This window comes from Hermetia illucens, chromosome 6 (genome assembly GCF_905115235.1).
Source record: "Hermetia illucens chromosome 6, iHerIll2.2.curated.20191125, whole genome shotgun sequence".
Classification (NCBI taxonomy): domain Eukaryota; kingdom Metazoa; phylum Arthropoda; class Insecta; order Diptera; family Stratiomyidae; genus Hermetia; species Hermetia illucens.
Genome location: NC_051854.1, coordinates 4,406,047 through 4,433,454, shown reverse-complemented (window position 1 = coordinate 4,433,454; position 27,408 = coordinate 4,406,047). Strand labels below are relative to the sequence as shown.

General features: G+C 42.3%; 1 protein-coding gene across 1 annotated transcript in view; it reads left to right on the top strand.

The window, feature by feature from the left end:
- Nucleotides 1-3,899: 3,899 nt before the first annotated feature.
- Nucleotides 3,900-27,408, top strand: part of LOC119659704 — a 63,703-nt gene continuing 40,194 nt past the window's right edge. The window contains exon 1 of the mRNA XM_038067957.1: nt 3,900-4,361. Within this exon, the coding sequence (XP_037923885.1) occupies nt 4,172-4,361 (190 nt within the window). The 5' untranslated portion in view covers nt 3,900-4,171. The remainder of the gene's footprint in view (nt 4,362-27,408) is intronic.

Here is a 27,408-nt window from a genome sequence, read left to right as displayed (position 1 = left end):
GTATATGGAGGACTGAAGGTCCTGGCGGTTTAAGGTGCCTTGTAAGCATAAGGTGTAGATTTAAAGAAGGGGGTGGGGGCTTCCAAGCCCAATTGGGAGTTAAGCTTTCTATAGCTTGGCATGCTAGCGGGGTTTATTTCGACAGTTACTGCCAGGGAATAGTTTTCGGAGCGTGGTTAAGCCAGCCTAGTATGCCGAGCAGTCTCATGGTAAAACTCCCTACAAAACGCAAAGCATAGTGAGGGTGTGTGATTTGTCAGTGCTGATCCACATTCTTCAGCAGAAAAATAAATGAATGGATGCGCCGCATAGGCTTTTGTGCACCTCATTTCTTCGCTTATTATATGCCCCGTCAATTTCTGGTCCTAGTCAATCATAAATTGCAGTTGGGGTCCTCGTAGTAATACAGCAGGTTTTCCACCTCCGTTGTGCGTAGTGTGTCTATGGAATGTTCGGAAATTAGTCACGCGCCACCAGGTAAGCCCGTTCATTTCATCTGTTGTCTAAATCACCTTCACCATTTGTTGGTCGCTTGTTAATATTCATGAAGATAAGCTGAAGGAAGCAAAGCTAACGTGTTCAGTCAAGGGCTTTCATTTCCATTCCGTGGATTTTCAGCTTGACGAGCAACTTCCCTAAATCATATTCATTCATAATGTATGCGTCTATCCACATCACTATCTTATTTATCTTCAGCTCCTTACTAACTTCGGCAATTCGCAGATTGGCACTACCTCCTTTTATGAAAAATAGTATGACGTCCTGCATCCAATCTTTAGCGTATTAATTCATGCAGATTTTTATTGATATCTCGTTACCTCAGATATAGTGGCTTTCCGCCCTGCCTCGGATTCAGTTTTTCGAAAAGTTGACGTTGACCATGGCCCAATCCTGTTGGTGTTTTTGAATCAAATCGCTGTCTTTAGGGTGTACTTCAAGTTTCATTGTGTTCATTCTTAAGGTCGGGTAGTGGCGTAATTGGACGGACTCTCTCTGCTTCCAATCATCTTGTAGCTTTCTTTCGGGTTTGCCCTCCTGAAGTCTTTTTTTACAGGAGTAAGTGGTGTAGAGGCCTATGCAAGGGATTGCTAATAACTGAGAGTTACTAGAAATTTAGACTGGATCAATGGAAGGTATTTCTTTGCCAAGTCGGACATTGAATATGAATCACTTAGTTGTAAGCTAAATCAGGATAATAGTGCCTAGTGATCGTCTAGAAAATGAATGACAGATTTGCGTTGGAGGTGACTTTAATGTCGGGGTTACGCTTGATAATGGCGCCGAGAATGGGCCATCAAATCCACGCCAACAATCCGGCGTTCAAGTTGCGAAGGAAGCATTCACGATGGAATCTTTTCGTCGGAAACAGTGGTATCATCAATGGATGGTGGCGTGTTCTGCAAGACTTTCTAGCGAGCATAGTTGACGCTATTTCTTGGCCAGCCGGGACTAGTCGATATGGTGGATGGAGTTCCGTGGAGCCTCGGTAGTTAACTGATTACCTGAAAAATCGAAGCACTCTGGAAGCCTTTTTCACTAATTGCCGAACAAATGGATCGAATTGTGCAAAAATTATTTTCTAGGGGGCTTGGGTTGATCATAAAAGTGCGGAAGATGCCGAGGATTGCCCACTTTTGAAAGAGGTGAATTTCATCATCGATCGAATTTACTGCTTGGCGCATTCAATGCTCACCGGAAGGACATTTTTCTCTGTACTGGAAGGTGGCAAAACAGTCCAGTTTTAGAAAAGGGAGATCTACGTAAAACCATCTACAAGTACAAGGTAGAGGAGTCAAGGGAGCTGGTTGCTTGTGAAAAACAGCAAAGTACACAAAATGAGTGGTAACATGCTTGGGAAAACCGCTCAAGAGGCAGATCGACAGCGCAGTTTATTGGCAACTTAGGTCCGTAGCAGATTCGAGAGCAAGGTGAGATTGATTACTACTTAACCTAGCTTTTATGTGGCACAAGATTAGATGGGCACAATTCCTTGACTGTATTTTTCGCAGTGGGGTGCCGGACGACGTCTAAAACCATTTTTATTGTGGAAGGTGGGATGGGATTCGTCAGCAATCCCGGCTTGAAGAATAATGAATGCCCCCACAAGCTTCGAATCGTATGCAATGTACAATAAACATTTCAGGTCGGCGAGGTTCGTTGCACATCAGCAGGAGTCCTTCTGATGGTAGATAGAATTCTGACTATTTACAGAAAGATCGATGTATCATTTTGCAGGATTGTTACCTCTCGAATCCCCCCATCCCGAATTTCGACCCTTTTCTCCGAATTCGGTTTGTTAATGAGATATCGGTGTTTAAAGTTATTTATGAGGCTTCCGCATTTTTTCCTATTTCTTGACTCCACGAAATTTATCATCCACTTTTTCTTTGAATTCTGTGATAATGAATTACGCTCCTTTTCTTTGGAGCATTGGACTTCTCGAAGATGATAGCGTTCAAAACTTTTAACACGGTTTGTTATTCTCCTCCACTTTTTTTCATGTCACTATTAAATACTGTTCCGCTCGAAACGTCTCACCGTAGGATCAAAGCTCTTACTGTACAATACAATGATCTTGCCAGTCCTCATGTATTCCTCGGAGACTTGGGTTCTTAGCAAGAAGAATTGTGAACTCTTGGCCGCGTGCGAGAGAAGAATCCTCCGAATAATTTTTGGCCCCCTACATGAGGATGGACGATTCCGTAGCCTACATAACGACAAAATCTATGAGCGACACCATGACCATCCGGTTGTGGATAAAATCCGGCTCAATAGGTTACGGTGGGCGGGTCACTTAATCCGTATGGATGAGGATGATCCCACCCGGAAAGTCTATAAGAGCAATATCTATGGTAGAAAAAGAAGACGAGGCAGACCCTGCGTAAGGTGGAGCGATGGCGTAGGTCAGGACGCCAGATAGCTTTTAGGGATATCGAATTGGTGGACCTCGGCACAAAACCGGGATGTCTGGAGTTCCTTATTAAGGCCGTTGATGATGACTATTAGATACCGTTTTTCAGTAACTTTTTCTCCCGAATTCAGTAGTGACGAATTTTTCACCTTTCTTCCGAATTCATCTTATCTCGGCGAATTCCGCTTATTCATGGAATTATCGGCTTCAGAAGTTTCCATATGATTTTCGAACCTTCCAGGTTTTCCCCCACTTGTTGGCCACATACAGTACTGTACTTTGTGATTTTTTCTCGACATGTTTAGCGATTTTTTCTACTTGATGTTTGCCGAATCCTGATGACGCGAATTTTGTTCCTTTTTCCTGAATTCGGCTTATTTATCGAGACATCGTTATTTAAGGATTTTCATACAATTTTTAATTTTTCGCCATTTTCCCATCTTAACATATTCTTTTATACAATTTTCGAGCATATTCTCATCATAATCCAGCGATTTTGAAATTCGCCCTTTTTTTCTGTATACTAATTCCCATTTCCTTATCTTAGAAAACTGTTTTCCTCCAATATATTAGATATTTTAGTGACTTGTCTGCTAAGTAAATTGAAGTTTACTAGACCTCTTCCATGCGTGACAAAGCGGAACATTTGAATATTATTTCTCTCCTCGTAAATAGTCCCCGGAACACGCGAGTACTATTTCCGTAACATATTCCAAAACTTATCCTTGCACGAATTAGGCCAGATGGAAAATTATTTTAGCGTTACACAATAAAAAATTTTATTACTTGCCAAAACCATTATCGAGAAGACTCCTTTCATCAAATATAAAATTCGCACTATAAACTGCAAGTCCAATTTCCTCCACGTGCATCCCCTCCTACAAATGCATCCCCAAAGTGGACTGAAGCATTTCTGCGCAAAATCAGTGGATCTCAAAAGACATATCCTTTCCAGCAAAAAGGATGTCTTTACCACGGAATCCTTCAGTACCACTTGAATCACTGACCCTTCGCCGAGGCAGTCGAATCTGATCCTTGAAGCAGACAAGTCACAGTTCGGGGAGATTCTTGAAAACACCGCATTGTCCTTCGTGCGTTCATCGTACTTATCCTTCAACCTAGCATCGTGCGTATTATCCTTTGCTTTTGAAAGAGGCACGTTGTTGTTCCTGGAGTGTTGTTTACGTGAAGCTGTTGACGTTTTATAGCTGGCTAATTAGTTCGGTTGTTTAACACTTGCAATTTGCCGCGGTTAAGAAAATGTCGATGAAGGTGTCTGTTGTTGGCGTGAGTTTTATAGTGTGCTTCGCTATCCTGTTGGTGGTGCCATCGATTCAGGCTGATGATAAAAACATCACGCGGCTCCTGAATAACCAGGTTATCGTCAGTAGGCAAATTATGTGTGTTTTGGAGAAGAGTCCTTGCGATCAGTTGGGCAGGCAATTAAAAGGTTAGTGGAACATATGTATACGTAGTATCCTTTATAGTTGCTTTGTACAGTATATATCCTACTATTGTTCTGATATATCGAATACTATCAAAGGAACCCAATATCTGTTTGCTTTCCGCTAGAGTGCCTTATTCAACAGACACAGCACTCAACTGGGTCAATATTTAACTTGAGCTTACCGACTGAGTTAGTATCCTGCAAATTCCGGCAAATTGGCACTAAGTCCTTTGGAGCCGAAATTCTCTAATGAACTTTGCTTTTGCCCTTGTACCTTGCATCCGAACGTGAACAAATTGCAATCATGCTGGAGCTTGAAAAGAGGAAGGATATGCAAGACATCAGTGCCTGCATATGTGTACTCGCCTAGAAACTATGTTGATGGAGGTCTGATCCAGTTTCTGTCCTGGAGAACCTGAAGATTGTCGATGTAAGTTGGTTCCTTGGTTCCGGTTTACAAAGTTGCTTCGCTCCGGATATGTTCCTAAATTTAATGAACTCATTCAAGGACTGCGAGTTCAATTAACGATGTCATGCATCAACACCTAGAACCATAGCATAATATTCGAGTATCTGGTAATGAGGGTGAGGCAGCTCTCCAGTTTTCACGTGCTGTTCGATGGTCATTCAAAATCAACCTTGATGACAGCGAGATCCTGGTAACGTTGGAAATGGTTATCGAAATATTTTACGTTGTGTGGTTTTAATTTGGTAGAATGAAAGGATGAAATGAACATTTGAATGCGGTTTCAGTTGAATTTATTTAGCTTCAAAAGCATTTGCGGGTGGAGTGGGTTGTAGATTCGATTTTGTGGCAGTTACTACGTTCGCCGTGGTCATGTTAGGTTTTAATTGAAAATAAATATTAAAGCCAACAAATAATGAACTACAATAAACACTATTGCGTGTATGCAATTACTGGTGATAGCAATAACAAGGGCCATAAAAGATTGCGCTGTTGATTGGATCTGATTTGTAATTTATGGGAATTAACACTCAATAAAGTTGAATTAATTGTTTAACTTTCTATTTTTGCTCTACCATGTGCCTCTTTTGATCCTGAAATATCTGTTAAGGAAATAGGGTATGAATGGATACGCCTAGAGGGTCAGGAAACAGTGGGCTAGCGGTTTTCTCGAAGAATTCCATCAAAGTCCACTCTTCAAGATTTGATGAGAGCCCAGATACTACCCAAACCGGTCACAATTATAAGGAATTAAAAAAACACCGGCTAGAACTACTCGAAGATACGCAGTATTTGCATTATATAAACTCCACTACAGGCTTTATTATTTCTTCAAGGAATCTTAGGTGACAAGGAGCTCCACAAGTCCCTCCCAGGGAAGATGTACATTTGGAGTCGACGTTACTCTCCTAAAAGGTACAATAGTTCTCGCTAAATAACTTATAAATTTATTTGCTGGGACTAACGTATTAGCCCTGAATAATTGGAACTACAGTTCCGCCTGCGGCACGGGAGGTTTTTCTTGGGAGGACTCCGGAGGATTGATCTAAGGTTAAACTGGTTCCTCTTCTGAAGGAAGGAAAAACTTAGAATGATTTAAACAACTTCATGCCGGTCTCGCTCCTAAATGTGTTTGCTAAGATGATACAATCCATGGTGAAAACCAGCCTCAACCAGTTCCTCGTGGGGTACCACATTCTCCCCAAACAACTGCTTTGCCTAGAGGATGCACAGGTCTACCAACCCCTGCTTCAACCAGCTTTTTATATACATTTCCATCGAGAGGTGTCAAAAAGACATGTTCTCGGCTTAACCATTGACAGAAATAAGGCTTATGAGAGGACGGTCCTGTCCTTCTTGACGAACGTTATGTCTGAAATGAAAGCTCCACTTTGATATTATCCTATAGACTTGGAGAATCGTATCGCACAGCTTGTGGTCTTTGGTAAACAATGGCTTACCCCAAGGGTGTATTGTGAGTCCGATGCTTTCCAACACCTACACATTCACCCTCCAATAGAAGTGCTCCAATAAAATGGAGATCTTCCAGTATGCGCAAAATTTACTTATCGAACAGGAGAGTGCAGGGAGGAAGCCGAAGGCACCATGTGTCAACAGGCATATCTCTTCACTAACCAAGATGCTCGAATGGCCCATACATTTTTATAAATCCTGCATGATCGCCAAAAAAATTCATTATATTCTTGGGGAGAACGATCTCTGCTTCACTGCCAGTAAAAGGCCATGTTGGCTTCATCACTAAGAAAGTCAAAAAAGCTGCAAAGGTGACCGATTTTGCGACGAAGGCTAGTTGGTGTCTTCGCGAGAGAGGTCCTCCAAGTATATAGAGTGGTGGTAAGACCCATCCTGGACTGTTCACATACCTTGAGAATAATATAGAATCCCTTCCGGCCGCCTTTCTGAGGTGACAGTTTGGACCTCATTACACCCACCCCAACTCATGTGCTCTAGCTGACGAGCCTGCTCTCTCCTCCAGAAAAACACCGTTAGCGCCAAAAGAAATTCTGAGTGTCAAACTCCTCAACCCTCCTTTCTATGCCCTCATCAGAGGCAACCGCAGTTTTCAATAAATTCCGTACAATCATAGAAAGCACTGTTACTAATAGATCCTCCAACATTTTCAATAACTTCATCGTTTTAAATCCATACGGGTGGGGGGAGGGGGAAGGGATTTTCATACGGCAGGACCACTGCGAAGAGGAAGCCCAGGTTTCAAAATGTTGGCAACCAATGCTTCGGCTGACTTCGTTGATTCCGGATGGGCGGTTTTTTTTCAAAGCTGTCAGATGACAGAAAGATCGACAAAATTATCATATTTACGGTTTCTCTCCAAGCCATTAAAGCCCTCACCAGCGAACCACCGACCAACTACCTGGCTCCATATGCACATGACGGAATCGTTACCGCTCGTCTTAAAGAGGCCCTTAACCTCTAGTGTCCTGGGCATAGCAACAATTTTTATGATGAAAAGATAAATGAGGCTGGCCTCCCATTTCATCGTCTCTACGCGTTCTCAGATAAATGGCATACGGTGGGCAACACATTCGCGCTGAATGGAATGAAGAATATAAACTAACTTCCTTGGCGGAAAGCAAGTTCTTTGCCGGAATCTTTCATGATCTCCCTAGGCAGTCCTGGTTCTAAGAAATATCCTTCATTACTGAGGATGCCAAAACTCTGAATAGGTTGTCCACGAAATTCTCTTGTAGCAAAGTTTTCCTTGTCAAGATTGGGGCCGTTTCTTTGCCGGTCTGTAACCGCTGGGGATTCGAAGAAAACACTAATCATATCATCTTTCAGTGTGATGACTTGGCCTCAGGATGAGAAGCTACTTCGCATTAAGTTCGTCTAACTAATCACTGCATTCAGGGTACGGCACAGAGTCTTCCTCTACTCTTTTCTCAATAGGACGGTGTATGCGCTCGGTCTTCGAGTCTACCGCGTCGGTATCAATTTGGGAAACCGCAAGTGAAAATGTATGTAAATAGATCCTGCAGCATCTATTGTACTTCGCAAAGAGTTGGGTCAGGTATTAATTCAAGGTCTCATGTCTTTCAATTCACTCCTTTTTACATTGTAGGTCTACCGATTCTTTTTCGCAACTCTCACGTTCTCTGGTTTAGGTTTCTTCTTTCGGTACTTTCCTAGTGGTTTGGGTAGATTGTGCCGCATACAAATAGAGCATTTCCTTCGTGAGAAGATCGACTGGAATCGTATTCATTATAAAGTAGATCACCTCTGATATAGCTTTGCATTGATCAGAGCGATCTTGAGATATTTGTTAACTACGTCAAAAGTGATTTTATGGTCGGTACCCCTATTGTTGATCTTATCTTCCTTGTTTCATTGGGCGAATAACAGGGCTTTTCTCTCACAAAGTTTAGGTTGCTGGCTTTCAGTCATCCTTTTACTGCATTGTTGTTTGGGATGAATAGATGTAAATCCCAGTATAGGGCGTTGTGGTATACTCCCCACATCATCTCTGGCATGGCACAGAATCGCCTTCGAAAGGTAACGTTCTTTGTGTTTCCAAACAGCTTGGGACTCTATAGGGTTTCACCCATCGGTTCAAGTACTTTGCACGTAATGCCGTCTTCAGATTCGCCGATTTCCGAAGACATCGAATGTTGCCTGTGCCTCGTTCTCTTAGTTTCTTCATCACCCAGTCGATCTTTCACCGGGGTTGATGCCTGCTTCTGCACATAACTATTTTATGCACCTAAATCGTATTAAGTTCATCCCATATTAAACTTCTGATTTAGATTCCCATAATCCATTTTCACTGGTTCGTTCAGGAATCTTTGTCGGTTGTAGACATACATATCCTAATTTAGCGCTTTTTGCATTGCACCAAAAATTTGGTTACCTGCTGCGGTCTGCTGCTTGTTTTACCACAGAAGCATCACAGTTTCAAAAATTTGTCTGATAGCTGACAGCGCATGCACAGCAGAAGTCTCCCGGGCCCGCCTATTGAATTCGTCGACCTTAGGCCTCACCTGAAACCCAAGTTTTGAAATTCGTGACAGTAATTTGTTGTGTTAGCATATGTTCGAACTGTATCATTGTTCTGTTTTAAGGAGCGCAGAGTAGCTGGACATCGATTTTCACACCCCTTATATATGTAGCTTTCACGATCTGCCGTTATAACACTTGTATGCTGCTGTTGTATGGCCAATTTTCAGGATGTTTTAGACATATCTGCTTTTGATGGTGGAAGTCGAATTTCGCTTTGTTCCGCTAAGAAAGAAACGACAAATTGATGGTTCCTCATGACTCCTCGGACAGTCATAGTCCGTATAATTACGGGTTCGTTTTCCAATACAGCCTTTATTATTTTCTCGTTTATATCTCTACTCTTGACGAAAATCTCATATCTGGGATCTGGGTGCTTTCAGCTCGGTCTATTCCCCAATTGTTTGTAGAAATGATTTGCTGATTTATATCCAAATTTTCTTTGCCCTAATAAAAGAACTCCTTTCTGGGTTCGTCTAATGCTATTCACATTCTCTCCCACTTTATTCAACCTTCTTTTCCCTTCCTTTCTTAATCTCGACTTTAACTCAGGCTTTTTGGTCATGCTCGCCACTGACAATTCCATAAAAAAACCACCGGCCTTTGGCTGTAGAAATATCTATCTGATGGTATTACACTGGGTATTTGACCGAGATTCATGGTATAGTTCTGAGCGCGAAGTATGGAGATAGCCTGAGTAGCCCGAACACCTGTGGATCCTGCCCATGATATATCGCATGCGTGTAGGATTTTCACTCTTTGAAAATCACGTCCATTTTTGGCACATTGTCCGATGGAATTTATCGTTCCCACTATATCCATCCAGTAGATTTTTCGGGGGCTTAGTAGTCAATGGTAATTCAGCTGTGTCGATATTTACTCTGGGCGTGTTGTCCCTTTTATATAAGAGAACCCTTTCTGAAAGGCGATTTTCGGCAAGCCTCACCAATATGGTCCACATCCTACTGCAGTATCAATCCTGCAGTCAATGTTAATATGATCCTCAGCACCGAATTGGCACTTCTATATGCAAGGGATTTGTAGCATTATTTCAGAACTACTTTATCTCTAGGTCGACACATTATCTAACCTATTCTCTTGCTACCTGCCGCCATTAGATTGAGAGCTTCCGCAGCCGGTAGCCTGATGGTTTCAGACTGTGTTACACCACAGGTTTTATGTAGGACTTTTATCGGCGACGCTTGTAATGCTGTTGAGGGCAAAATCCTTCTTTTCCTAGGCCTAGTGAACTTCTCAGTTGTGATTTTATCGATGATGATCTCCTGCTTGCTAGCCTTCCTGCCTTATAAATTTGTCTATTTATCCTTGGAGTTTTTGAATGCCGGCATGAGATCCTTCCTCTGGGGTCCAGGTCTGCCTTATATTTCTAAAAAACGCCGACAGCTGCTTCTTGCTCCTTGCTTTGAGACTGGCCACTTTCGATCGAATCCTCCTCCTCATGACTTTCTTTTTTTTTTGAGGGTTACTTTTTCTAGGCTTCATGTTCAATCTCCTTCACAGGTTCTGGAGTCATTTGCTCTTGATCAGCAACTGGATGTTACTTTTCCCTATCGTCCTTTCTTGGGAGCACAACTCGCATGCATTTGGAAGTTTCTTGTTTGAATGATTCACCCAGGCGTTCCGGTAACCCGTTTTCCCATTTCTCCTTCTCCGCTTTCCTCATTTCAGGGGTTTTACTCATTTGTTTACGTAACTTCTTATGTTCCTCTCGTCCGGGGTTTTCTAGTACGCCATATGATATTTCTCCTCTCCTCGATCATTTCACAGAACTCTATACCTTTATCACCAACTGAGATGAAAGGTACCCTGAGGCTTAGCTTGAATAAATAGGATAGTTCTTCGTGAAGGTTTTTATTTACGGAGCGTTGAGATCCTTTCAAATGGCTTTGTCACTGTGTCAAATCTCACTTCCTCTTGTACTTTTGTAATATGAAATACGACAGAAGCTAATTTTCCGCTTCTTATGGAAATATCAACGGTTGGGGTCATAGCTAAGATGGATGCCTGGATGACTTTTATCCTGTTGAACATTTGTAGAAATTCCTGGAATTTCTCCGTGAACTAAAAAAAGTTGGGATTGGAAATACCTTTGTCCATCGAGATATGAAATTTATTTAAATATTGTCAACAGTAAAAGAGAACTTTTCTAGCACTGCGAAAACGATCTTTAGCCTTTGATATATTCAATACTACAAAATGCATTACTAACGCTTGTTTTGGACTAATACAAAATTTTGTGCATACAAACGCGAACGGCGATATGTAACGAGGGTAGCTTTGTACTCATGAAGGGGGTAATTCGCTCCTGAAATATACGAGTATATTTACATTTAAAACCAAAAATTATAGTTTGGAGGAAGCTGAGAGTCTGTTAAATTTAGGCTTCTCAGATAAAACAGAAATCTAATCCTAGTGACAGCATGATTTCAGGCAATTTACATGAATTATCCCGAATTAATTTTTTGTTTTTTTTTCTGCATTTTGTCATATTTTTTTAAGGTTTTGTTTGAAACGAAGCCTTATTGAATTGTCGTGTCCGTTCAAAACTTGTGTTAGGTAGACTACTTTGCTCCGAATATCCCCTATGACTCCGTGAGTTCATTGGTTTTTCTCTGGCTCATTCCAGCTTCCCTGTCACATGGCGGTAGTGTCACTCGGTGCGAACTACCGGCGACGGGCACAATGTTCTTCGCTGAATATCCTCGTTCATAAAAGCGTTGTTTCTCGCTAGAATACCAATTGGGATCACTCCTGCTATCATGCAAGCCACTTCGTCAAATACTGTTCGAAAGGCGCAACATGTTCGGAGAACAGTTCGGCGATATGTAGCTGCCAGCTTCGTCTATCTTCTTCCTTTTCTAGTACATCCTCCCATGTTGGCGTCAAATTGTAGGATCGAACTGAGCAATTTAAAACAAGGAAGCGAAAGTTCTACCAGCGGTGTTCCGGTGTTATATGCTCTGGTTGCTGCACCCTCCACATGTAATTTAAAATTTAGCCTTTCGCCGATCATTACGTCTAAATAATTGAGCACAGGCTGGGAATGTATTATCGGTGTCCCATGTTTGATCTTCATAAACGTACGTTTCCTTTGCTTAGTGATAAGTACTATACTCTGCGAGCGATAGGTCTACGTTCTTCAGCAACGGCTTAATGTCATAATCTCTTTCATTTCCGTAAAGTTCGACGTCATCAAGGAGGGGTGCAACAACCGTCAGCCCAACGTCGTCCACGAAACCGATGATGGCCACGTCGGTTGGGAAATCTAGCGTCACCACTCCGTTATGCATAATTATCCACCATGATGGTCCTAGGACTGAGCCCTGTGCTACCCCACATGTTGTTTGATATAATTTAGGCCTTTTATCAGTATCGTAGCACAGAAGCCTATCGATTAAAAAGTTGACAGTGATGCGCACCAGAGACTTTGGGCCTCGCAATTTAATTAGAGCCTCTAGTATGGTGCTGTGTTTCGCGGAATTTAAGGTATTTTTCATGTTAAGTGTTATCACTGCATAGCATTTATCCTCTTCGAAAGCGGGTTTGGGTATGTTAGCCACCAGGTTAATTGCATCGGTCCTAGACCTATTGTTTCGAAATCCGAACCGATTCTCATAGAGACCACCTTTTTTTCGGTAAATCACATCACTGGAAATCTCCCTGCTTTAAAACGTTAGGGATAAGTCTCCGGCAACAAGTATCGCTTCATCAAGTCTACTACTCATGAGCTTTTCGAGCGCTTTGCTGGCCGTGTCAAGCATACAAAATGGTCGGTATGCAGATGGCAGCTCACGGTTTGTTGCCTCGCCAGCATCCAGCGGAAAGAAAAGAGGGCAGTTCTCGGTGCCTTCCACGCTGCTGTCGTCAATCCGTACGGGATGTGCAAGAAATAGTGCCCGCAAAATATGGTCGATCTGTTCTACTTTAAGTGAATAGGGTTACCACATTGCCCTGATTTTTTGTGTTACTATTTATAACCGAGTCCCCACGGGTCCTCATTCTCCTCGTCGACCAGGCCCTGCTAGCAGTGAGCTTTGCTTCTGATTATTGTACTGTCCTTTTGTCTGATTTGTACTCTGTGATTGCGGTACATGTCCTCTTTCGGTCGTTTAAACTTTGTGCCAAGTGGCTGATTTTATGACACTCCTTTCGAAGCTTGGCAATACCATTGTTCACAAATACATAGAAGGTCTGCCACGGGTCGATGCCTTCCTAGGCATGGAAGCTCCTCAGGCTTCCCTTATCAGATTCACAACCGAATTTATGATAATGTCATCTGCAGTGCCACCACCCCCGGGTGTGCCTCCCATTCCAGTCCCACCTGTTCCAATAACTTCGAAAAATCTCCGGGTGTTCACTTTCGCAACGTTCTTCGCTCAGAATGAACGGTGTGTGGAGATATTGTGTCAACTCCTTCGAACGCGATGTATTGATAGTTACTTGCCGAGAATCCTTCCAGAGCTCTCTACCCATCCACAAGTGGCAACAGTGATTCCGACGCGAAGGTTAAGTTAGGGATGCTTCCCTCGCAACTTGGGTGCAGGAACGTTGGGGTGGACCTGGTGTTTAAAACTACGAACCCTGTTCTCCCCACCATTCCGAGCATGCGTTTCCCTCTGGGGTTGTTGTGACGCATACCGCATCCAAGCGTCCTGGCATTGAAGCTGCGCCCGACTATCTAATTCCGTGATCCAACCCTCCGTGCCCAAGTCAGCGTCATTCAGAGCATCAAGCCTACGTCGAAAGGCCGGTGTTCGGTGTTAGATGGACACCCTCGGGCTTGAGGAGGAACCCTAACGCGCGTGTCGTCCCGAACCCAGATGGCAGCGGTCCTTATTTCAGTATTGATCAGTGATGAGCACTCTTTCTTTTCAACTTTTCAAACTTCAATATTCACTGAAATATTTTCAACTCTTCATCCCTTGTGTTTGCAATATTGGGAATGGCATTTAATTATGGATGTTGGCATCGCTCCACGCATTTCCGGCTACCGTTTTTTTGTGCAATCTACAGTAAATTATTCAACTTTATTAAAAGCATCCCCCCAACTTGCATATAAACAACAAAATTCACTTTATTTCAATACGCTTTCTCCGGAAATAGCTGCAAGGACTCAAAAACAATTATTAACTGAAATGAGTGTAAATTAAATGGAGTTCATCATGGATTATGGAAGCTCATACGCGAATGAATAATAATTGAAATATTTTCACCAGCTGTGACATGGCCTTAATTAAAAATTTGTGTAATCCTCTTACCCTCTGTTTGTTTGTGTGTTATTCTGGTTTATTTCTGTTGAAATTCAATTCGCCCTTATTCAAACCACGAGGCTAATCGATCAAATTCATTTATCGATTCAAAGTCAAAGTACTTGTGGAAAATCAGCTTAAAGTATTCACAACAATAAAAGCCACGGAGGTTCTTCAGTTGATTTAAGGACCAAGTGCTCCATTATCTCTGGAACAATGAACCATCAAAGTGTGCCGGAAAATCTGTTCCTTCTCACGTGACCACAAATCAATAATGGAGCAATTAGTGCCGTTGCTCTTATGGAAATTTGTAGCATAATTTTAAGAGGAGGATGCTCGGTGAGAAGTGTTATATCAGCAGGAGTAGATCTTGAAGTGGGGAGGCTATTAAATTGAAGGGTGCGAACTCCAATGTATGATAACGGTGCTGGGTTGTGTTTTTGCATAATGAAAGAAGAGGGATGAATTTTGGGTTTACCAGCACTCCGGGACTGGAGATACACGAGTATTCAGACTCCTTCGAGCTGGGGTTGAAAATAATTTCGGGCGCTAGAATGTGCAATTTAGCGCCAGGGCCAATAATTATTCTGAGGGCTTTCAAATTATCCTTGGTGCATCAATTTGAAATCAAATAGTGTATATCTTCCAACCGAGCGATATTTCAATTAAGATTGAAGCAAGTTGATCCAGTGAACTCACATTTTTTACTTAACTTCAATTGCCTTTCTGACCGGTCGGTCCCTTATCCCATTTAAATGTCCAACGACTAGTCCTGTTCTCGAAATGCTCCCCAAAAAAATTTCAGTCCGAAAATAATACTTTTACGTAACATACACATGCCATTTCGATTATCTTGAATGACTGTCCATTTGTACGATGGATGATTCAGATTCCGTGGCAAATGGACCGATGAATGAATAGACAGAATCCTAGGCAGGGTCAGCAAATCTGGCCCATGGAAGTGCAGACCTGGAAAAAGTAAATCGGGGAGGAGGGTGGTAACAAGAAGGATTTTACTTATACCCTATGTGAACCGGGTTGTGCAATTTCAATTAGTGAGTGTTAAAACCGACTCGAGTGGAAAGGTGGGTCGAAAACTTGATGATGATTGCTATTAGATTCCTTGTTTGTAAATGATCCATGGCTTGAACTTAATCGCCGCTAATTGGATGATGATGACCTTTAGCTCTTCAGCACTGATCCTTTAATCCATCATTTCACTTTTCAACCAAAACGAAAACATGAAATTCGGATCGTTAGCAGGAAGCAGAGTGAATGAGGGAGCTCTTAAAATGCGTAGTGACCAGATGTTGCCTAGTATCAGGAAGATGTGGGAGATTACACAATCTCGAGAAAAAAAACTTTTCATAAAGGAAACATCCGCCAACAATCAAACTTTTTTCATATTTTCACTACAACATGAATTTACTAAGACGCTGAACAGCTCCTAATTCAAATAGAGCCTTTTCCTTTAAACAAGACCCACACTTTCTCTCCACAAAAAAAGGGAATGCGGACAACCAAACCAACTTCAAAAACCACTAACAATGGTTCTGTGATAAAGATATTAGAGTTTACCGCTAATTCAATACACCTGCTACCACAAAAAAGTGGCTATGAAAACTTTCCTGTCCTGCAGAATGAAAAGTAAAAAGGAAATGATAATAGTCCGATGTGCTGCTCCTTGGAGCCTGGTGTTCTGCAGAAGAACAGCTTTCATCTTTGTAATCATTTTAAATTTACATAAATTTTAAATAATTCACTGACAGCCGTCCTGTAATGGAAAAGCAATTTATTTAGAAAACGATTACAGGAACATTTTCTGGGGAGGAACAAAAAAAAACATGGTCAGGACTAGATGTTTCTGTTTGCTTATTTCACTTAACGCTGAGAAGTTTTGGGCTGGTTTTCTTTAGAATGGACAGTAGCTTTTGATAATGGGGTGTGTATCGTTAAAGAAGCCATTTATCAGGATAATTTCACCAACAAAGGACAATGTTTTAAGGACCCTCTTAGCTCGACATCATATCTCTGTGGGATGAAATACATGCACTGATGGACGAAAGGAGATAAAAACTCTTTAGCAAGAAGATCGAATAATTGAAACATCACTAAGCTTAGTCGTGGATTGGAGTTCAGCACTTGACAATTTTCATTTTCAGGGTATACCAGTCCACTTCACTTGAAAAAAGAGTCCAGGTCGTCGATTTCCTGAATATAGTTCATCTTTTGCGGAACAGATCTTTGTCGGTCCTGAACACCAGAGCCGGAGAAGCCCAAGCACTTAGTGATGGCCCCCATTTCCAACAGCCGATTTACCTCCGCGTACAAAAGCTTCTCCACTCCTGGCGACACCGTGTAGTGACGCTGTTTTATCAGTTTGGCATTTCCTACATCAATGTGATGCGGTACCAACAATGCTTTGTAAAAGAAGGGGACATGGGTATCGATCCTGCATGGGCGACGGAACATATCGCTGGCAAAAGGGGACATCGACAATCTCCAAAGCTCTCGAATCTTTCGAAGACGACATACCGTTCGTTAGAAAAAGGCTAGGTTCTAAATGGAAAACTCGAACAAAATTGACATACAAATACAAATACAAGTTTTGAATGATCCGAGACTCCAGGTCAGTTGTAAATCCCCTGAATGTGACGGTAGCAGAAACCTTTCGGCAGAGATACAACTCACTGAAGCTGTGGTGTCCACCAAACCCAGTACAGTCTCCCTTCAGTCTCGAGTTTCCTAATACTTTCACAGCTGAATATAGTGCGGGAGCCAGGTACATGATCATGTGGTTCCACCTCAGATAAATCTGGCGAAGGAATCGATCTTTTATCTGGTGAAGTGATGTAAACTGTGCTGATTACCTAAGACACCAGTATTAGCTGCAATGCTTGTCGATTAACCCGGGTTCGGTGTTGCGGTTATTTTTACCAATTTTGTTACAGGATTATCGTTAGAAGACACTAAGGACCGTTAGAAGGCACTAAGATTCAGACGGACTACCGATGTTAAGTGTAACCCCGGAAACATCGCATTGCGAAGGAATTATACCTGACGTTACAGACGGAGTATGGACATGACAAACCGGGAATTTCTACGACACAGTCTCTCCTATGTCCTAGAATTGCTCCCTGACTGACAAGGAGAAGCCACTGGCGGCCAAGTGCTACCCCTCTGGCCGTTTTTTTAATGCACATACAATGCAATCAGGTTTATAAGTATCCGGCACACCGTATCCGGAACAAAATACTTTACAAACCAAACCAAACCTTCCCTTTCATTGTTCCTCTTTGTCTACGAACTCCAGTTCTTCACCTGCCTGATAAAGCTCTGCTATGGTGCTGATGTGTTGTCGTTGCAGTGTTCTTCACAGCAGAATGCTCATCGCCGTTCGAAGCATCTTAAGTAGTTCGTCGTCAGTCATGTGTGCGGATAGGTAGTCCTCAAGCTGTAAAATCAGCTGCAGATAATCGTCGAAAGGCTCGCGCTCTTCCTGGGAACGACTGCTCATGAGCCTCTAAATATTTTCATCGTTTTTGCAATTCGTCGCAAATCGATTACAGAGGACCAGCCGTCCACTGACAATGCCAGTACAATTCCAACGCCGGTTCCGCTAGCAAAAGATGTAGATGCTGACTCAGATAGTGAAACTGACCTTCCAGGATGTCCTCAGCCAGCATGGCTACGCGATCCAAAAAATTACCGATCGACGTTGAATCAGACGCTCCAGTGAATTTAAGGCCCGGTCCGGACACGATTTTCCTTGTTTGGTCGACGGGTAATTGGCTTCTCTGGCGAATCTGCTCAAGTCGTTGGGTGGTCGAACTCGCAGATGGCAAATGCGGTGCTTCTGCTAGAGGAGTGGAACATTTACGATATGATCATGAACCTGGTGAGTCTGGCGTGAGTCCCAATGGCTATAGTAACTTCTTAGACGATTTACTTCGGGAACTCTGGGCGTTCCCCACAAACTATACCACACGCAGGCCGAACATCACAAGGCACTTTGCCATGAACTATTCAACCAGCGCAGGATGGAAGATCGGTGGCCTGTTGCAAGGCTATGACACGGAATTCTCTCAGATTCGCCAGTGTATTCGAAGCAGAAGTACTGGTGATACTGGAAGTCTATCGATAGTTGGGGCATGATCTGAGCCCCAAAGGGCATTACAGCCGTTCTCATTGATAGTCAAGAGGCCATTAAGGAACAGTCTGGACGGCACACCCAAAATCATCCTCTTCTAGGCTCACGCGTGGCTGAAACTGCTCAGAAGAGAGAAATCCTCAGGCACTTCCTTTTCGACCATCTACCTCTCTCTAAAGTCACAGCGACATTTTCAGTATCCTGGAAAAGTACTGAGGGTCTTACGAAGGAAATTCATTCTGAGGAGGGGCAAACTAATAAGGATAACAATTCTGCCCTACTCTTTCCAATGATCTTGAGGATCCGCTACCCAGTTTTCAGTCCCCTGTAGATCGAAGTAGAAACCCCTCTCTCCCCCTCCGTGGGACTGTTTTTTTAAGCCTTTGAGGGGTGTCTACATTGAAGTGAAGCACATTAAAACAGGATGTGATATGTGTCGTCCACCATACCATTACAAAACAAACCTGAAAACCTCCACCCCGCTTAGCAGCAGCTTTACCATGTTTTCCATCTCTGCGACCTACTCTCCTTCAAATTTTCAACTTCCCAAACCTTCCAAGAATTTTTTAACAAAGTGGGGAGCAGATTTCTTGTTGCTGGTGATTTCAATGCTTAGCAGCTTATTGGGGATCCAGACTGATTACTCCCAAAAGAAGACAGCTGTGGGATATGCTAACCCTAAACATTAGACTTGACGTCGTCTATCTGGATATCCCATTTATTGGCTATGAGTTGTTTTCAGATCGTTCGGCTGTCATTATAACACTTGCGACCGTATTTCCAGTAAGTCGATCGCTCCATGAAGCCCTATATATTAGATAGCTCTGATGAATGCTCCACGTCATAGAGAAAATAAGCAGAGTATCAAAGAATCTCCTTATCTTCATGTTGACTTCTATGGTTTGTTTGGCCGTTGTGGTGTTGCTGTCACATAGGTCGTCAAGCACGGTAACCTGGAGATGTTTTGATCCATACAGGAGCGTAGTCTAGCGGTTGAGCTGCACATCTACTTCAGTGACATTAGGCACACTGATATTAAGAAAAGCTTCCGGTCTATCGACGTTCTCTCCTGCTTTGGAGCATCCAGGTGAAGGTGCTGAAGTTGCTCTGGATATCAAGTTATTTCAGAACCTCAGCATCATTACGCTCCTTCTCTGGAAGTCAGAAAAGATATCTTTTGAACTATGGCAGCTCAGAGGCTCTCTTTAGGGTTAGTCGCGTTCCGCCCCACACGTTGTGGAGGGAGGAGTAGTACTGTCCTAGCCAATTGTTTGTGATTCCGTCGGCAAAGTTTACCCGTAATATGTTACGTTATATACGTATTGACTTAAAGCGCAGCTTGATGACTTGCGATGATGCTGTCTTTACCGCTAGGAGGAGTTTCCTCCTAAGCTTTTGAACTACTCGGTGTTGTGAGGAGTTGGGATCGTCAGAGGAAACTTTCCGCTTTGGTTTGGTACAGCCCGGGGGTTGACAGACGGGACCTATTTCATTCATTCATTAAGAAATGGATCCTAATTAGATTGGTCACCAATGGAGAATTTGAGTCTAGACTCAGAAGGAGTTCAAAATTGGCTCATCACGTCCAAAACAACGCTAGTTGAAACTGGGGGTCGTCTGGTAGTGGAGTTCACCGTTCACGGCCACATTTTATCCCTTGTGACCATTCAGTCCTAGGCTAGGCTTGAAGTTTTGATTAATGCTTACATTAATGAGTTCCCTCAACCCCGACATCGAGGGAAGGACGTTGATTCTGGTAGCCCGCTCTATCCATATGATCTGGAAACAAACATATCAGTATTTAGGAGCTTAATACCAAATTAGTAGAACCTGAATAGAGGTGTTTTCATTTCGCACCACAAATGTGGAGGACACATTTGTCTTATCCAACAGTCTAAAAATACAAAATTGGATAAATACATGGAAGCATGTTATGGACCGATTTATATAAAAGTCTGTTGACAGTTTCTATTCGCTTCAGATATAATACATGTCCTTGATCTACTTATCCTCAGAACGGTAGTCATGGCTACATAAAGCCTACAAGCTCTAACGTAAATATTGAAAAGATATTTTCCCACCAGCAAAATGAAGAAAATGTCAACGACTAGCAAAGAAAAAATTAAACTAGAAATGAAATATGCCTGGCTATGTTCAAGAAAGAGCCATTATCCCCCCTCCTCCAGCCCGGGATGCTCTCTATTAAAGAGAACACTCTCTGACTTTATATAAAGCAAGAACATCTACAAGAGGAAGCTATTTAAAAATTTTTATTATAAAAATTGAAAAAAGTGAATTATGAAAAAGTATCTCGATTGCCTTGCCAAGCATTCTTGGTTCACAAGGAGTACGTAATGTAATACAAGGAATTGAAAAGGAAGAAAAATGTAGTTGGGAAAATCTTGTGGAGGAGGAATTAGTAAGAGCAAAGTGGAATGTACGAAATGTGATTTATTTAAACGAGTTTTATGGAGGGATAGTGGTGAGGGTTTATGCTCCTTGTCAGGTTTACTGTTGAGGAAGGTAGAAATATTTTGATGCTAATGAAATAGAAATCCATTAATAAGATTAAATTATCCTTTAATTATGGAGAAGTCATTAAGTTTGTGATAGGAATTGTTTTAAAGAAGTTCCGGATGACCTTAAATCGCATCGGAGAGGTTGGGATTATATAGAGCCAATTGATCGACAGCTTATTATTTATTCTATCATAATAACAGATTTCTCTTCCTTATCAATGATCGGAAAATGGTAACGGTGCTGGATTTTGAAGTGGGAGGGATCCGTTTGAATCGCCAATGGCCTGAATTGAATGTCTTGGGAGTTTGCTGGATACATATAAACGATGGGGGCCATGTCAATATCCAGCATTGGCCAACCATGTTCCTCAACTGAGATGCTCTAGTATTCCTGACCTGTCAAAGATGTAGAAGTAATGGGTATGCTAGCGAAATTCTATCAAAGCTGGGTTCTTTGTTGTCCTGAGATTTAGCTCCGTAAATTCATCTCTGATGAGGAAGGTATCTCCAGAGTTAAGATTGGTTCATAAAGGCGTAGAATCGATCAAGTCTCATGACTACTAGTAGATACTTTTGATGTGCGATGTGTCAAAGTCCTTAGGTAGTTCAGAGGCTGTTTTTGAGGCGGATGAAAAAAGTTCTTCGACGATGCCTGTGGGTATTTTTGGTGTGAAAAGAAACCGAAACCTTAGGTTCAATCGTTTCGTGGTGAGTAGATGAGTGGTCTTTTCCTATATTAAAAAGAACCACGACGCAGACCGTGCCTGTATTTCAGATTCGTGGGAAATTCTTGAAATTCATCGATATCAACAGGATATTCCTATGGTAAGTTGATAGGCATTTCTAGATAACGTCTTGCTGGTTGCCTTCTCCAATGCTGGATCATAAGTCTGAGTGATTTATGATTCCAAAATTTTAGATGTCGTGAGATAATTAGGACCGAAACTGGTGTCGGTGGTAGATCTGTTCCAGGCGCATTTAAAGTGAAAGTATTCGAGGCCAGCTCTCAGCACAGTCAGTACTATCATTAAGTTCGTTTGCCAACGTCCGTGCAAGGTGATGATGACTTGTATTGTTGCAAAATGTAGTACTGCCGGGATCAACTTAAAGGCGTAAAGGCATTTTCTTTAAATTTCACAAGGATAGGATGTGTCTAACCCTCAGTTTGGCGATAATTTGCATTGGTAGCGTAAAACAAAGATGTCAGAAAGGGGGAAAAATCTGAATGGATAGATGGCGAATAAAGGTACTTTCTGTAGGAGCGCAGCCTGTTGCCTTATTATATGTTGTATCAAAGTTCCGTTGCCTTAAAAGTCCTACCTTAATCGTTAGCTTAAGTAAACCACTAGGAATATCTGTTCGAGCCCTCGTTCCCTTTATAAAAAGTTCATCCACCTTCCCATTGTTATCAATACCTTTTTATCTCGTTATCAATTTCAGCGTTATTTTTTTTTTTTTTTTTGCCGATAAAGTTTTGTTTGGTTTTCTTGGCATTCCCATATAAGCTTTGATCCGGTTTCAGATGATGGAATAGTTTTGACGCCGCCTGACTATAAGGGGGAATATGGACTTTCCTACAGTTATATTTTCTCCGTAGATTTTCCCGGTGTTGGTTTAGGGGTTGTGACATATTGTGCCTTAGGTTCACTCTCTGTATCCCACCTGCAGTTCCGTCTTTTGGCTTAGTTATGCCATATGTATCTGTTTACTGCAGTGTATAGTTTCTCTGGGATGGGGTTCGTCAGCAGCTCTATTTAAACACAGGGGATCTCTCTCCAGACAACATTGTGGAAGAGATGCTGAGCTGGAGCTGATAGCTGGAACCGTGTTGCCCATTACGTTCGGGCCCTTCTCGTTGCTAAGAAGATAGAACTCGACCGGTGGAGGAGCCGGATGGCAGGGGGTTCCTTGAACTGACAGTTCCCTTCCTCCTCTCCCCTCCCTTTAGTGAAAGGAATTCCCTGATTTGAAGGCTCCGCAAGGCGGGAGAGAGAGTTCGGGGGCTAGCCCGAAGTAATGTGACAAACGGTTCCAGGCTAGCTCTCTGACGATGGGGAGGTGTTTAGTTGGTAGTCCGACGACGTACCGAATCAAGAGTCCGACACTGTGTGCGTAAATGCATTCACCTACCCTACCCCCAAAAAAAAAAAATAGTTTCTCAGATGATTATCACTGCAATGATTCCCGTCTTTCTTAATTATCGTGGCTTGGACTGGACTTTGGCATTAAAGCAGTATTTGAGTGACATAAAATCAAGACACATCTTAAGAGTTGAGTTTGCGATTTTTTGGTGATTTTGCTATCCCCGCATGATCTATCTAAAAAAGATATTATGAAAGCCGCCTGCTGTATCCATCAGGACCACAACAGCCATTTTTGTCATTATTTGCCTTCTCCATCTTTGAAATTAGTTGATGGAGTGTCGTCGCCCCAAACTGTCGCAAATGATAAGAATGCCTTTTCCTATACAGAGGGAGGATACTAGCCCCTTCCCCCCTTGTGGGTTCCACTCAACCAGTTTTTCGCACGTTTTGAAAAAGAGGTGCGGAAGATTGAGATTTATTTTCTTATAAGTTATAGCCTGGGTTTCATATGGCTATTTTGGCCTTGCTTGAAAGGTTATTCCAATCTATAGCACTTGACACCACTCTGACTTTCCTTCTTTCACTTGATTGGAAGTTTTGTTGTCAGCTCGAAGTTGGTGTTTATTTCCGAATTCGCAAAGCACTTATCAGTGTTCCCTACCGAGTGACACAGGCTGCACACGAGTAACATCGAAAGTACCTAAACCCTTTGAAGTCATATAACACATCAGGGGTTTTCAATGGCCGCTAGGCTTTAAGGAACCTAGTGAATTTTCAGAAGATATTGTCAATTAAGACCATAATCACGACTGGATGGGTATTTGGAGCGGGGTAGAAAGCGACACCACCGCAAAGTTTGGATGATGCATTTGGAATTTGGACATAGCAGTCCGTATCCTCTGCTGGACATTTTCCAGATCGGATTTCGTTCACGGCAATATTCCGAATGCATAAGTCAGTGAAGGGATAGCGAATACATTCAATGCGCTTATTTTATTCTTCCCCGAGAGATGCGATTTCAGCACCAGCTTGACACGAAATTCGGACAGCGGAGCATCCTTCAGATCAACAAGTCGATCATGGGTTCCTTGCAGAATTCATAGCTTAGATGTGGAGGTCCCCAATGCTATGTCCGGCATGCGGCTCATGATGATCTTTGCAGATGCTTGAATTCGACATTTGTCTAACCTAAATCAACATCGATTAGCCAGGTATGCGGTACGCTGTTAAAAGCCTTAGCATAATCGATATAGTAACTAAATAGGTTTCTTTGGGCTCTGGTTGCTTGCCTTACAACTACCGAGTTGATAGTGAATTGCTCATTGCAACCCCTTGAACCCCGCAGTGAGGAAGAGTGGACATTCCCCCGGCCCCAATCTATTGTGTATACTGAAAAATTTTGTATACCAGAAATTCTGCACCCGATCCCGACCAGTGCTCCTACAGTTTTTCGAGTTGTTTATCACTCGTCGAGCTTCCTCTTCGTTAACATCCGCAAAAGTCATGCTAGGTTTAGTGGCATGGCGGGTGCCCTCGACGGTGATCGACTCAGCATGATGAGCGAGTTACTCCCAAAATCCACCCCCATATTCTCTCGCTTCCTTCATCGAAAACTGTACTGTCTGGATGCTCTGTTGGGATCCGTTGAGTGATCTGAAAAAACTCCGCTGGTTGTATAAGTTGCATTCTGGACACGTTCAGAGTGGCTTTTTCCATACCATTGTAACCGACTGCATATGCCAGAAAGTTTCTGCTTTAGTGGTTCCAGAATTCCAACTACGGGTGTTTCACTGGGGACGGCATAGTTTCTGTAAACCCTCTGCATTTTATTTCTCACCCGTCTGTTGGCATTGCCAGTGTTGATTTGAATCAGTCTGCCTTAGTGATTCGCGCCGACGTTCCAGACGAATTTTCCATGGTGGATTTCTTCAGTCATTCATACAGATAACGTGAAAGCGAAACTTCTGACCTTGCAATCTGACAGCCGTAACTGCACCACATTACACAAGTGATTATAGTTGCAGTAGCAACATATGGGCACACAGCCGAGATGCAACCTCATCATGGATTTGATATAGAATTCCTGGAGTTGTTGGAGATGCAAAGAGCCTGGGAATACCTGGTCTATGCAAAGGATACATTTCTAAGAATTCTATGCAAGCTCTTTGGAATTCGTCCCGACCCTTGGCGAAAATTTCTCCTTTTTGGCTTTGTCTAAGTACTAGGGATGATGATTGCTCCCTCAGTGAGTAATCTGCAAGACTGCAAAGTTACTGTATTTTTCTCACCTATCCTATTATATGCTGCGGTGGCGTACAGACATTCAGATTGAAGTTATCCATCCGTCCTCTTCCACAACCGGGCTTGGGACGGGTTACGGCGGAATTTTACCGAGACTTTCCGTGGACATTCACTTCCTCATCCTCAAATCAGTCGCCTTCAAACAGGTTCCCCTGGTGGCGCAGCTTCTAAAGCATGTGTAATATCTCGCCTTACTCAGCCGGTTCACTGACCGCGACCTTGAATTTCAAATTGAAAGTCGGCGGTATTAAAAGCAAAAAATACGTAAAATTTTTCTATTGGAAAACAACAAAAACTACCCTACCGAAAACAAACCAGAATGCATCCAATAATATGCAACATGAGCAGGCTTGGGTGAAAGCAAATGGTGAAATATTTAAATGGAAATAGGTTCAGTTTTGGGGAAGGATGCAAGGTACAGATTTCTCCAAATAAAATAAAATGAATCATTTTAAATATTGAATTTTTAACACAAGTGAATATCGGGATGGGAATTAGGAAATTCAAAGGAGTATATTGGAGAAGCTAAGGGGTGCTGAATAAAAAGAAAAATGCTGCATATTATTAAGTGCACTCTTCTCGGACTGTCACCGAATAAGTCGAATGAGATGTTGCACGTGTTGTGAAGCATACGATCAACGGATATTCTAGCGATATCAAAGAGAGGCATCAAACTACCTTACTTGGTTTTTACTACGCTGCTTTTGGGCCATGTCCATCGTAACAGTAACAGTCCTTTTTCCAAAATTTACGTGAACATTTAGAAGAATCTTAAGTCGGTTTGTGTTGGACATTCTAAGATGCATTGAGGGTTGGGACACTGATCTCAAAGATGTCATAGTCAATTGGAGCTTAGGTTATTGGAAATAAGGACACAAAAACTGACAGGCTGACATTATTGTTTGGTAAATTCTTCTCCCTTTTATAGCCCCATTATATTCTCATCTCGAATACGTGTTGTTTAGAAAATAGTTTTTCTTCAGTCAAAATTGGAAGATATTTTCTTGGGATATTGAAGTCTTTGCGCCTTAGCTGACTAAACTAAACTTCGCGGTGAAAATAGCATGCTTGGTTCTGATGAAGAAGTATTGGGCAGGACGTACCTAAAACTCTAAAGTTCCATATTGAGTAAAGCATTAATTACATTATCGTCAACAGAACAAAGCTGCGTAGTACATATCAGACACTAGAATAATTCCTTTCATTCTAGACTTCATTATTATTTTCACGCCATCTCCACGACCTCCATTACTTATGCTCATTGAATATGTGCGCGTTCCTTCAAATTCCTGAATTGAATTAAACGCAACCCAATGAGTCGGAATGTAATTCTCACGCAAACAAATCTTGAACTAATTGATAATATTATCGTGTCTCCTTTGCAGCAAATTTCCAGCAATTACTTCAGCTGTCTGCCAAATTTATTCTCCTAAATAATTCGCCAGACCTCCTTCCTCCGCCTTACAAGGACTGCCATGCCATGAGCTGAAACGACATCGACTCATGCCCCCACCCTAAAGAATTCTCTTGAAATTTCTATTCCGCATTCATCTATCCATAAAGTGTTTGCTGTCTTTGTGGGGTGCCATCGCTTCACAATGGCATTTTGTTTTGAATTTTTAATAAATTCGATTATGCCGAAAAGCTCCCTCTATTCTACATCACTGCAAATTTGCTTCCTCCCCGAAGAGTGAATGCCTTACGGATGCCATTCATGCTGACTGTAATTCTGGCATGTCCTCAGACTTCATTTACTCCACGTTATAGAGCGAAAATTCACAACGAAATACGATATGGTCGTTATTAGAATACATTGAGAAATCCGGGAGGGTGGAAAGCGCCCTTGTCGCTAGTCGGACTGTCTTGAGTTTGAGAGGTCCTACATAATGTATTCAGCCTGATGCGGATGCTTGTGTATAGCCAGAATTATACAGACCCAAAAGCCGTGACTTTTTAGAATCACATTAAAATTGATAATATCAAAGTATCGGCAGATGGTCTTTAGGAAATGTATTTAAGGATCGACATTTTGAAGAGTTGTTGATGGAAGGAGTCCTTCGCTTTGTAGCGAAAGTAAGGGGGAGTTGCGAGAGAACGGAGGAAGATCGATAGCCAACACGTCATCTGAGACGCCAGTTACTTCCAGAAAGATATTTGAAACGGAAATAACTGCGTCAGACATCAACAGGCAACAAAGCATCCAATTTTCACTTACTACCTCGTTAACA